Raw genomic sequence first — 12288 nt, 5'->3', positions numbered from 1 at the left:
AATTTATTATTATTGTTGTTATTGTGCTTACTGCTGTACTAGCTTCCATTACAGGTGCCCCATGGTTGCAGCCATTGTAGGTGAATGTGAGCTAGGAGCCTTGCTGAGTCTTCAGCCCCCACCTGCATCCATCCCTTCTTCAACCCATGCTGTCCACTACCTTCCGCCCTTATATACATTTTCAAAATGGCTGCTGTTCCAACTGGGAAATTGGCCTCTGTCAGTTCCAGTGTAACTGCACCTGTATTCCCCCTCCATGGTTCATTGAGGGCACCTGCTTAAAGGTTTCTGGCCCCAAGCCATCACCTCTCTTTGGCAGAGAGCCACATCTCACTCTTCCCAGATCAGATCTTTTTCAGGCTGCACAGTTCCCTGCCTACACTGTGATACCCCCAGCAATCCAGACTGTCTAAACAGACCAACATCTGTACTTTGCTTTCTCTCCAAAGGCTGTGAAAAGTGTAATTACCCTCAGTTACCAAATACCACACAGCTCTTTCTAAGCAAGCACATTTATTCTTGAAATGAAAGCATTAAAGAGAAAACATAGTAAAACAATAAAAGCGCACACAACCCATGCTTAAAAGCTTACTGGGGGTCACCCGAACTCCAGCATCAGGCTCTAGTAGCTGTAAGTCCTGAAAACCCACAACTAGATTTTCCCAGTAGTTACAAGTTCATAACTGTCTCAGTTTCAGAACCAGAACAACAAGCGGGGGAGTTCATCTGTTTTTTAATACAGCTCAGACCTTTGATCACCACTCTCTGGCAATAGATAATCAGTAGACAAAGAGCTCTCCTCAGGGTGTAGCGTCAAAAGTCAAGGTTTTTTGCATAACTAGAGGTGGTGAATTTGCCTTAACCTCCCTCCAGCTATTCCCCAGGAAATCCACTTAACGCATATTGCCCCAAAAGTCCATTTTTGTCTGGCAAATTTTCAATATAGTTCTTTGAACACGCAGGCCTCTCATTCCATCTCCTCTCTAAAGAGGTGACATACAATTCCAGCCCACAATAATACTTAATCTTTGCATTTAACAGAATGGACCCCAAAGATACTTAAACTTAATTCAATAAGGTTTTTTAAGGATATTGTAAGAGATTGACATGTCTGTCACAACCTCTGTTTCATACTAAAGTCCTGACTATCAACCATTTTTAGTCCCACACCACAGAGGATGCAATTGCTTGATATTCATCTAGATATTTTGGGGGATATCTGCACGGTCATTGCCCCCAGAATAGCTCGCAACTCTCTTCCATTTCTGCAGCATTTCCTGGGGAACCGTCTTGGGCAGATGTGACCAACTGTGGCTCTGGAGCCACATGCGGCTCTTCAGAAGTTAATATGCAGTTCCTTGTATAGGCACCAATTCCAGGGCTGGAGCTACAGGCGCCAACTTTCCAGTGTGCCAGGGGGTGCTCACTGCTCAAATCCTGGCTCTGCCACAGGCCCTGCCCCACTCCACCCCCTCCCCTGAGCCTGCAGTGCCCTCACTTCTCCTCCCCACCCCCAAACCGCCTGTGCACCACGAAACAGCTGATCGGGAGGTGCTGAGAGGCTGCCAGTGGGTGGGATGCACGGGGAGGAGCTGATGGGACGCTGCTGACGTGTTACTGTGGCTCTTTGGCATAGTGCATTGTTTAAATTCAGACTAACACGGCTACCCCTCTGATACTTGTTTAAATTCTGGCTCTTTCTCAGGCTCAGGTTGGCCATTCCTTAGGGAATAACTTCACAACATATCTCACTGGTCTGCTCTTTGCCTTTTTGAGTAAGGCCATTCTCTGCCTTCTAGTCACCTGCCTCAGTGCAATGTCACAGAGAGTCAGGATAGCCTAAAGGGGATGTAGAGGGAATTACTGTTCATCTCACCACTGGGTTCCCCCCGGCAAGCCTCCAACACCATATAAACTCCTGTAAGGCACACCAAACCTGCAAAGCCAGACCAGGAACTTAATTCCCAGCTCCCAGCCTCCAAGGCACAACAGCAAAGCCAAATAGTATATACTGAACAGACAAAAATCCCAGTGCAGCCAACCCTCCTCATGGACAAACCACTCCCCATATCTGAGGTTCCCCAACCTGGGTAGACTCTCAGTGAGGTAAAATCAGAAATACATATAAAAATGCTATTGTAATCTGTATGGAATAGGAACAATAACGGCTTTTGTTTTTTTCTTACTCCCACAGCCATAGCACCTGCAGTGGCCAGATCTTCAAGGATGGGATCTTTATCTACAGCTGAGCTGCTTGCTAACCTGCAGGGGAGAAAATGGAAGACTCAGGTCAAAACTGTTATGGACTTCATCAAAATCCTAAAGTAAAACCAGAATAGTGGAGAGATGGAGGCATTACTTGAAAATGAAGAGGGAAAAAGAGAGGGAACTCTACAGACAGCTCATGGGATCCAGAGTGAGTGTGGTCCAGGACAGCATGACAGTTTCCAGGAAGAGCGGTGCTGTGGCCAAAGACAGTATTGACAAAGAATGGGAGATGCAGAGCCAGCTTCTGGAGGGAATGTAAAGCCTAAATGCTCTGCTGCAACGCATGTTGATGTTGGGCAGCAGGTGCTGCAAGTGTCATACAGCAGGACTCAGCCATGTTCTGCAGCCCCTAGATAATAAGAGACACTGGGAATAGCATCAACTCCTCCCAACTGTAGCCCCTCCCCCTGTGCAGTCCTCCCAGTGGCCATTCCCTTGCCAGAGGCAGATCTGGGCACTGAGAACATTTGCACATGGGAACAAGGCTTTTTTGAGCCTTCCAGCGCCCCTGGTAACTTTGAGCCTTGCCACTCAACACCAGAAGGCCCTCGAACAAGAAGAAACAGAGGCTAGATGTATACATCCCTATGACTTTAAGCCACCCTCCCCCTTGTTTTGTTTTATACTGCAGTTTTGCACTTTCCATTTTTACATCACTATTGTTTTAATTAAAGGTTTCTTTCTGGTTGTTAGTTAATAATTGTTGTTTAATGTATTAATAATAAAAATTGTTTCATTATTGCTTCTGCTTCAGTTAGAGCTTTATTTAGTTTGTTACATAGCTGATTGTGGTTACATAATAAAAGCCATTAAAATTCATGCATAGTGAGTCATCAAATCATTTAACATAGAAAATCCTTAAACCTGAAATAATTCACAGCACATTTTCTGGCCCTGAGACTCAAAATAACAGCAGTAGGCATCTCTGATAATAGTGCCTCAACTGTTTCTGTAAGATGCCTTGTTGACTGCTCATACTGCTGAGTGAGTCTCTGCGTCTCCATCTCCCACCCATCGTTAAGGTTTTCTCCCTTACTCTCACAAATATTGTGCAAAATCCAACATGCTGCTATAATGGTTGGAACTTGTTTTCTGCTGCTTTCTACCTATTCCAGAAGCAGCAGCACCTCTTTTTCAAAAGCCCAGATGCTTAATCCACTGCCATTCTGGAACTAGCGGGGCAATAATTGAACTGTTCCTTCTGTTGAAGCATCCTGTGAACAGCTTCATTAACCAGGGAAGCAGAGGATAAGCCAAGTCTCCCAGGATAACTGGAGCAACCTCCCCATCATTAATGTCCATAGTGATCCGGGGGTGGGGTGGGGGCAAACTGTCCATTATTCATTAAGGTAAAAAAAGCTGAGTTCCAAAAGACCCTAGCATCATGGACCCTTCCAGGCCACCCTGCTCTTATATCTGTTAACCTGCCGTGGCAGTCAACCAGCTCCTGGAGTACCATGGAGAAATAAACCTTTCTGTTAATAAATTCCTTTCTATTTATAAATTCTTCATCCTGGTGTGTATGTGGAGGAAGAGAGGGTTGCGAAATAATAGACACCTGAGTCCATCAATTGCCCCAATACAGTTTGGGAACCCCAAGTGTGCAAAGCTATTAATGACCCCCTGAGCATTACCAAGCTGTGTAGCCCAGTGTACCTTTTCCATGGCAACACATACCTGGGTGACAGTGGCCCCAGTAGTAAATCTCCCCCATGTCAAACTGGTTGGGGGAGGATCAATAGCATTTGGGGATGGCCAGCTTCCAGATGGCAATGGTGACCCATGTCTCCACAGGCATGGGCCAACCTGTATGGTAAGCTGTCACTGCAGCTCTGGGATTAGTTCAGTACAGATCTCAAAAAAGATTCCCTTCCCCTCCTGAAATTCTCTTGATTTTAAAATTGTCAGTGGTAGAGAATCCACTACAAAAGTTGGTAAATGGTTCCAATGGTTAGTTACTCTCACTGTTAAAAATGGATGCCTTGTTTCCAGTCTAAATTGGTCCAGCTTCAACTTCAACAGCCAGTAGCTCATGTTGGACCTTTCTCTGCTAGATTGAAGAGTCTATTGTTAAATATTTGTTCCATGTGTAGGTTCTTGGACTATAATCAAGTCACCTTCTCTTTGTTAAGCTAAATAGATCGAGTTTGAGTCTATCACTATAAGGCATTTTTTCTAATTCTTTGATCATTCTCATAGCTCTTTTTGGAACCCTGTCCAATTTATCAACATCCTTCTTGAACTGAGCATGCCAGAACTGGACACAGTATTCCAGCAGCGATAGCACAGTGCCAAATACAGAGGTAAAATAACCTCTCTGTTCTTACTTGAGATTCTCCTCTTTATGCATCCCAGGATCTCATTAGTTCTTTTGGCTACAGCATCCCAATGGAAGCTCATGTTCAGCTGATTATCCACTCCCCATCCCAAATCTTTTTCAGATTTTTAATCAGCATGTTGTGTGTTACCAAGTCAAACGCCTTACAGAAGTCTAAGTATATTACATCAACACTTATTTTTATCATCCAAATTTATAGTCTCATAAAAAATATCAGGTTAGTTTAACAGAATCTATTTTGCATAATTCCGTGTGGGGTGGGGACAGTTGATGGCAGGGGAAGGGAAGGGGCAGGGAAGCAGCTACTTGCTGGGACCAAGGAGGAGGAGAGCTGGTGACAGCTAGGAACAGGGAAAGGAGGATCAGGAAGCTGCTGGAAGTGGGATGGAAGCAAGTGTAGCCAGATGCCCCAAAATTGTGTGAGGGCATGAGTGCTTCACATCATCACCAGAGCTCCTGCAGCAGGGGTCAAAATCTGGGGACTCTGCATAAAATCATAAAAGGTGGCAGTAGTGGGGGTGACATAGAGTGTTCTGTCAGGAAGATGCTCTTAGCAGCAGTTTGAATGGACTTGATGAGGTGAGTTTGCAGGCACTGAGTTCACATTTGAATGCCTGCTCCCAAAGATTTTGAAACTCCTGCATCTTTGTGGATAACAAGCTACTCTGAATTCCTTAGATCCCCTGCTATCTCCAGTTACTGTTAGCAAATCTTAGTTAGCCCTTGAACTTGCATACTGTTATTTTGCACTTTTCTGGATGCACCTGGAAAAAAACAAAAGGAGGTGCTTCGTTCTTGTTGCATGCTAATTATGGAGGTTTGGATTAATAAACTGATCTGCTAGTATGTGCTTTAGGATAATTACTTTGGTGCCTCCTGCTACTGACTGATGAATATGTGTGTGTTCATTCTTATTTTTAGGTCTGCAGCTAAATTTCACCTTATCCTGGGGAGACACACATTATCTTGGACTGACCGGACTTGAAATAGTAGGAAAGGATGGTCAAGCTTTGCCAATTACTATGGATCAGATTTCTGCTTCACCACAAGATTTAAATGACCTTGCAGAGTACATGGAAGATTCCAGAACATTAGACAAGTAAGTAGAAAAACAACTGAAAACTCTAAGTATCTCCTGTAGTGTTTTGTCCTGTGTGGGTTGTTTCAGTGATAGTCTTCTCAATATTCTCATTAGTCTGAGATTTTAGAGGTAATAAATGAGAGCTTATTATAAATACATATAATTTAAATTTATAAAATGATATAATTGTTTAATCCTTGTATAATAATGATAATAATAAATAATAATAATGTAAACTTGCAGCAGTGCCATCATTAGCTATGACCTGTGTCAGGTTTCTGTGTCAGATTCCAAATTCCTGTGCCAGGACATCCCTGCGGCCCACTGCTTCCCGCAGCTCCCATTGGCCAGGAACGGCGAACCACAGCCACTGGGAGCTATGGGGGGCCGTGTCTGCGGATGGTCAACATCAGCAGAATGTCTTGCGGCCCATAATCAGATTACCCTGATGGGCCGCATGCGGCCCGCAGGTTGCCCACCACCGGACTATACAATACAATTTTGCAGACCTGATCTCAGCCCAAGTATTAATCATTTTTGGAAAGTTTGAGCAAATATAGGTTCTTGTGACTCTTTAAAAAAAACAAAAAAAAGCTGTGTGCTAAAATGTAGAGGTAAACACTGGAACTATGTCAAGCAAATAGACTTCATTATGGAGAAACACCTTTCAGTTTTCCAGTGAAAATGGATTATGGGCTGAGTTATGACCATATGGAAACTACATGTCACACACGCTCAAGTAGTTTTCCTGGTAGCTCCACCTCATTTAATGTGCATTGGCTCATGCATTTGAAATATGTTATGTGCCTAGAAAGTAAAGTTTTCTGTAAAATTAATTGGATTCTTTGGGCAGGATCACATTTTCACCATATGTACAAACAGCACCTACCATAGTGGGGCTCTCGTCCCTGATTCGCCATCTAGGTCTAACTGCATTACAAATAATAATAGCTTTTGTGCATAGTACATAAAACGTTTATGGTACAAGGAGCATGTTCAGTGAGACAAGAGAACCCTGAAGTTCTTGCCACATAGAATAAAATATGTAGTGACTTATGCAATACCTTGTTTCCTTAAGTGAATATTTTGCACAGGACAGACCTACCATTTTTAATTTTTTAAAAATAACAAACCTAAGGAATTCTCTTTAAATAACTTGTGAAAGAAAATGTTACGGTTGCATAATTAAGCACTCAGAAGTCAGGCAGGGCAGTTTTGGCAGCAAATGTAAAAAAAAATATTACATATAGTAACATCACTATGAACAATTAATTTGACTTCTTTAAAATATTTGTAATAAGTACTTAGTGTAATGTTATTTTACTTCAGACTTAAGTTATTTAGAAATAAATCTGTCACATCTTTTCCTTCACTGAGCACGATTCTACACATATACTGCAGAGGTTCTCAGAAATCATGCTGTGCAATGATTTAATTAAAGCTTGTATCTTGCTGCATAAACACATGGGCAGAGTTAAGACTACACGGGCAACATTAACTTTGTCATTTCCTAATTTTTGAGTGGTTCACTTTTGCAATCATAACATTTTAATCATTAAAAGTTATTGTGTTGAAACTTCATTCTTCTTTTTAGATTATATGTCTGCTCTAAACTGAGGTAATTACAACTGTTGTCCTTTCAATGTCTAAAAAAGGAAGACTGATATCATGTAGCTTAAGGACCTAGCCTGCTAACCAGGATGAAAATATATTCACCAAATACAAAACTGAGAACCACATTCAATTACTGCATCTCTTGATTTATTTTTTCTGGTAATTCATTAAGTATCTTTTCCTGAGTTGTCTCAGAGTCTGCTTGCACCGCAATCAGATGGCATAACTGCAGCACACGTAGGTATACCCAGCTAGCCTTGATCCTGCTAGCTCACTAAAAATAGCAGTGAAGCCATGGCAGCAACTACAGGCTAGCCACTCAAGTATGTGCCCTGGGTACTGATTGGCTTTTGCTCAGGTGGCTAGCCCGTGCCACCACTCATGCTGCCACAGTGTCACTGCAATTTTTAGCAAGCTAAAACCTAGCATGGATAAGCCTATACTTATCTCAGTCATGCCTCATGTTTGCTCAATCTCTTTCCTCTTTTCCTTTCTCCTTTTACCCTCTTTCATCAGGTTAAATAGTGTTCTCTATCTTTTTCCAAATATATTCTCTCTCCCCCTGCCCCCCTTTTTCACATATATGAAATATAAACATATAAAAAAAAAGTTAAAAATACTAAATTATGAATTCAAACAATGAAAAGTTAGGAAATGCCAGAATTAAGGTTATCTAACCCAACATTAATTTGTCTTCTTGTAAGTATGCATTTTGATACTGGGTAAAATTTTCATAAGTATCTAAGTGACTTAGATGCTTTAGAAAATTTTACTCACTGTCTTTAATTACATGATGATATAGTGTAGAGTGCTTTTTAAACTTTCAGACAAAGGCATAATAAAATCTAATGTCTGGAGGCTGGAGCTACTCAAATTTAGACTAGAAATAAGGCACATATTTTCCTGCGATCAGTTTTGTGTCCCTTCTGTGTACTGTTTTCTCTTACTATTTTCCGTTGCTTAACAATTGCCAGTCCATTACTAAAGGATTTTTCTGTGTTTGTAGGTTAATAGATGGGACTAACATCACTGTTGAAGATAATCATATGTGGCTTATTCCTTTCACTTATGGGGAAGATCACATTATCACAATCCATTTTGATAAAGCTGAAAATATTGCAGGGCTTCGCTTTTGGAACTATAATAAATCTCCAGAGGATACCTATAGAGGGGTGAGTGAAAGAAAGTGGCACTGCCATCAGAAGTGTTCAACCACCCATTAGAAAATTTGTGCTTTGATAAATGAATGTGGCTGCTTTAATGTAATAGCATAAATCCTTCTAAATTATCTGACTCTGAGTTTCATGGCAGGTTTAATGGGTTGCTGTCTTCCTTCACAAACAGCAAATACAAGAAAAAGAGCCAGAGATAGTTCTAAGAAATTCACAGGGCCTGATTCTTCTTTGAGACACACAGTAGCACATGGTGCCAAATTCATTGAAAATAACAAACAGGTAGGTGTAAATACTAGTTGGGGAGAGGACACAGTATGGACACCTTCCATATGGCATTAGCTCCTAAATTGTTGAGGTTCTAGAGTGTGGGACACTCTTTCATAGAAAATCTAATTAGGAAAGACACTAATAGCAGTTTGTGGGGCACGAGTTTCCATGTGCTCTCTTACCTGGAGGTAATTTTTGTTCTCCTTTTATTTATTTTATCACTGTATAAAATGCCAACAGGAATTTTTTTCTAAAAGATGCCTTGGTTGTTGTGGGACTTAATTACATATAAAACTTCAGCCCCAGGCATGTCAAACAGGTCTTACAACTCCCATCCACTCTATAGGAATGGATAGTGTGTATTATCTCCTGCTTATGGCAGTGAACATAAGCCCTATGGAGTCATTTTAGTTAATTCTAAGAAATGAGAACTGATAGAAGATTATTTGGATTTGCAGGGACATCTATTGGGCCATCTAGGCTATTCCCTACATCAGTGTTTTCCAAACTTGGGACACCGCTTGTGTAGGGAAAGCCCCAGGCAAGCCAGGCCGGTTTGTTTACCTGCCGCATCCTGCCGCATCCACAGGTCCGGCCGATAGTGGCTCCCGCTGGCTGCGGTTCACTGCTGCAGGCCAATGGGGGCTGCGGGAAGCGGCGACCAGCACATCCCTTGGCCTGCGCCGTTTCCAGCAGCTCCCATTGGCCTGCAGCAGCGAACTGCGGCCTGTGGGAACTGTGATTGGCCAGACTTGCGGATTCAGCAGGTAGACAAAGCGGCCCAGCCCACCAGATGCTTTCCTTACACAAGCGGCATCCCAAGTTTGGGAAACACTGCCCTACATCTAATAGCAGAGAAGGAGGAACAGTGACACTAGGACCCACCATATGGACAATACACTACACCCCAACATCATCAGCCTGTCAAGGGAACCTAGGCAGAGCCATCATATCTGGCCAGAGTATACTTAGTGAAGGAATATCAGGACTCATAGAAACCATCCTCAAAAAACTCACCACACAAAGGTCCAGCTTCCTCCGAGACACTACTGACTTCCTCAAGAAACTCCACAACATCAGCAGACTCCTCCAGCACACTATCCTTGCCATCATGGATGTCACCCTATACGCCAACATCCCTCACCGTGATGGCATCGCTGCCAGCCTCAAATACCAACAAGATAATGTACGGTTTCAGAGTAGAGGCCGTGTTAGTCTGTATCTGCAAAAAGAACAGGCGTACTTGTGGCACCTTAGAGACTAACAAATTTATTTCAGCATAAGCTTTCATGAGCTACAGCTCATTTCTTCGGATGCATAGAATGGAACACACAGACAGGAGATATTTATACATACAGGGAACATGAAAAGGTGGAAGTATGTATACCAACAGGAAGAGTCTAATCAATTGAGATGAGCTATCATCAGCAGGAGAAAAAAAACTTTTGAAGTGATAATTGAGATGACCCATAGAAGGTGTGAGGAGAGCTCAACATAGGGAAATAGATTCAATTAGTGTTATGACCCAACCATTCCCAGTCTCTGTTTAAACCTAAGTTAATTGTATCTAATTTGCATATTAATTCGAGTTCAGCAGTCTCTCTTTGGAGTCTGTTTCTGAAGTTTTTTTGTTGCAAAATTGCCACCTTCAAGTCTGTCACTGAGTGGTTAGAGAGGTTGAAGTGTTCTCCCACTGGTTTTTATATGTTATGATTCCTGATGTCAGTTTTGTGTCCATTTATTCTTTTGCGTAGAGACTGTCCGGTTTGGCCAATGTACATGGCAGAGGGGCATTGCTGGCACATGATGGCATATATCACAAGCCCCTGATGGCGTGGCTGATGTGATTAGGTCCTATGATGGTGCCACTTGAATAGATATGTGGGCTTTGTTGCAAGGATAGGTTCCTGGGTTAGTGTTTATGTTGTATGGTGTGCGGTTGCTGGTGACTATTTGCTTCAGGTTGGGAGGCTGTCTGTAAGTGAGGACTGGCCTGTCTCCCAAGATCTGTGAGAGTGAGGGATCATCTTTAAAGATAGGTTATAGATCTTTGATGATGCGCTGGAGAGGTTTTAGTTGGGGACTGTAGGTGATGGCTAGTGGCGTTCTGATATTTTCTTTGTTGGGCCTGTCCTGTAGTAGGTGGCTTCTGGGTACTCTTCTGGCTCTGTCAATCTGTTTTTTCACTTCAGCAGGTGGGTATTGTAGTTTTAAGAATGCTTGATAGAGATCTTGTAGGTGTTTATCTCTGTCTGAGGGATTGGAGCATATACGGTTGTATCTTAGAGCTTGGCTGTAGACAATGGATCGTGTGGTGTGTCCTGGATGGAAGCTGGAGGCATGTAGGTAAATATAGCGGTCAGTGGGTTTCCGGTATAGGGTGGTGTTTATGTGACCATCACTTATTAGCACAGTAGTGTCTAGGAAATGGACCGCTTGTGTGGATTGGTCTAGGCTGAGGTTGATGGTGGGATGGAAATTGTTAAAATCATGATGGAATTCCTCAAGGGCTTTTTTTCCATGGGTCCAGATGATGAAGATATCATCAATGTAGCGCAAGTAGAGTAGGGGCATTAGGGAACGAGAGCTAAGGAAGCGTTGTTCTAAGTCAGCCATAAAGATGTTGGCATACTGTGGGGCCAGGCGGGTACCCATAGCAGTGCCACTGGCTTGAAGGTATATATTGTCCCCAAATGTGGAATAGTTGTGAGTGAGGACAAAGTCACAAAGTTCAGCCACCAGGTTAGCCGTGATATTATCGAGGATACTATTCCTGATAGCTTGTAGTCCATCTAGGGGGGAGGGATAGCTCAGTGGTTTGAGCATTGGCCTGCTAAACCCAGGGTTGGGAGTTCAATCCTTGAGGGGGCCATTTGGGGATTGGTTCTGCTTTGAGCAGGGGGTTGGACTAGATGATCTCTTGAGGTCCCTTCCAACCCTAATAATCTATGATACATCTTTGTGTGGAATGTTCGTGCAGAGGGCTTCCACATCTGTAGTGGCCAGGATGGTGTTTTCTGGAAGATCACTGATGGATTGTAGTTTCCAGGAAGTCAGTGGTGTCTCGAAGCTGGGAGTGCTGGTAGCATAGGGCCTGAGGAGAGAGTCCACATAGCAAGACAATCCTGCTGTTAAGGTGCCATTGCTTGAGATGATGGGGCGTCCAGGATTTCCAGGTTTATGGATCTGGGGTAGCAAATAGAATACCCCTGGTCAGGGTTCTAGGCATGCGTCTGTACAGATCTGTTCCTGTACTTTCTCAGGGATAATATACAATGCTCAGAAATTCACCCTGAACACATCGCCAAACTCATACATTTCATCTTCACCCACACATTTCCATTTAACAACAAACATCTGTGACATTACCCAGGATACAAGCTGGACTGTTCAACATTTGTGTCCCTTCAGTTCTCCAACTTGGGGTATCTTTTACACTGCTTTGCTGTGAGAACAACCACTCCTGGCCTGCTCACACACAGCCTCCAGCATGTAAATTATCCCCAGCTGTACTGCAAAAGTACTTCAGACAGCCATCCTGCCAC

At 42.9% G+C, this 12288-nt stretch overlaps 1 protein-coding gene across 4 annotated transcripts in view; it reads left to right on the top strand.

Annotated features, from left to right (window-relative positions):
• The window catches only part of KATNIP (katanin interacting protein), a 181651-nt gene that overhangs the window by 127449 nt on the left and 41914 nt on the right, over nucleotides 1–12288 (top strand). For all 4 annotated transcript variants that reach the window (XM_050968053.1, XM_050968055.1, XM_050968056.1 and 1 more), the window contains exons 18-19: nucleotides 5528–5705; nucleotides 8308–8473. In XM_050968053.1, coding sequence (XP_050824010.1) covers nucleotides 5528–5705; nucleotides 8308–8473 — 344 coding nt within the window. The remainder of the gene's footprint in view (nucleotides 1–5527; nucleotides 5706–8307; nucleotides 8474–12288) is intronic.

The sequence above is a fragment of the Gopherus flavomarginatus genome, chromosome 9, assembly GCF_025201925.1.
Source record: "Gopherus flavomarginatus isolate rGopFla2 chromosome 9, rGopFla2.mat.asm, whole genome shotgun sequence".
NCBI classification, from domain to species: Eukaryota; Metazoa; Chordata; order Testudines; family Testudinidae; genus Gopherus; species Gopherus flavomarginatus.
This window is presented reverse-complemented; position numbering and strand designations above follow the sequence as displayed.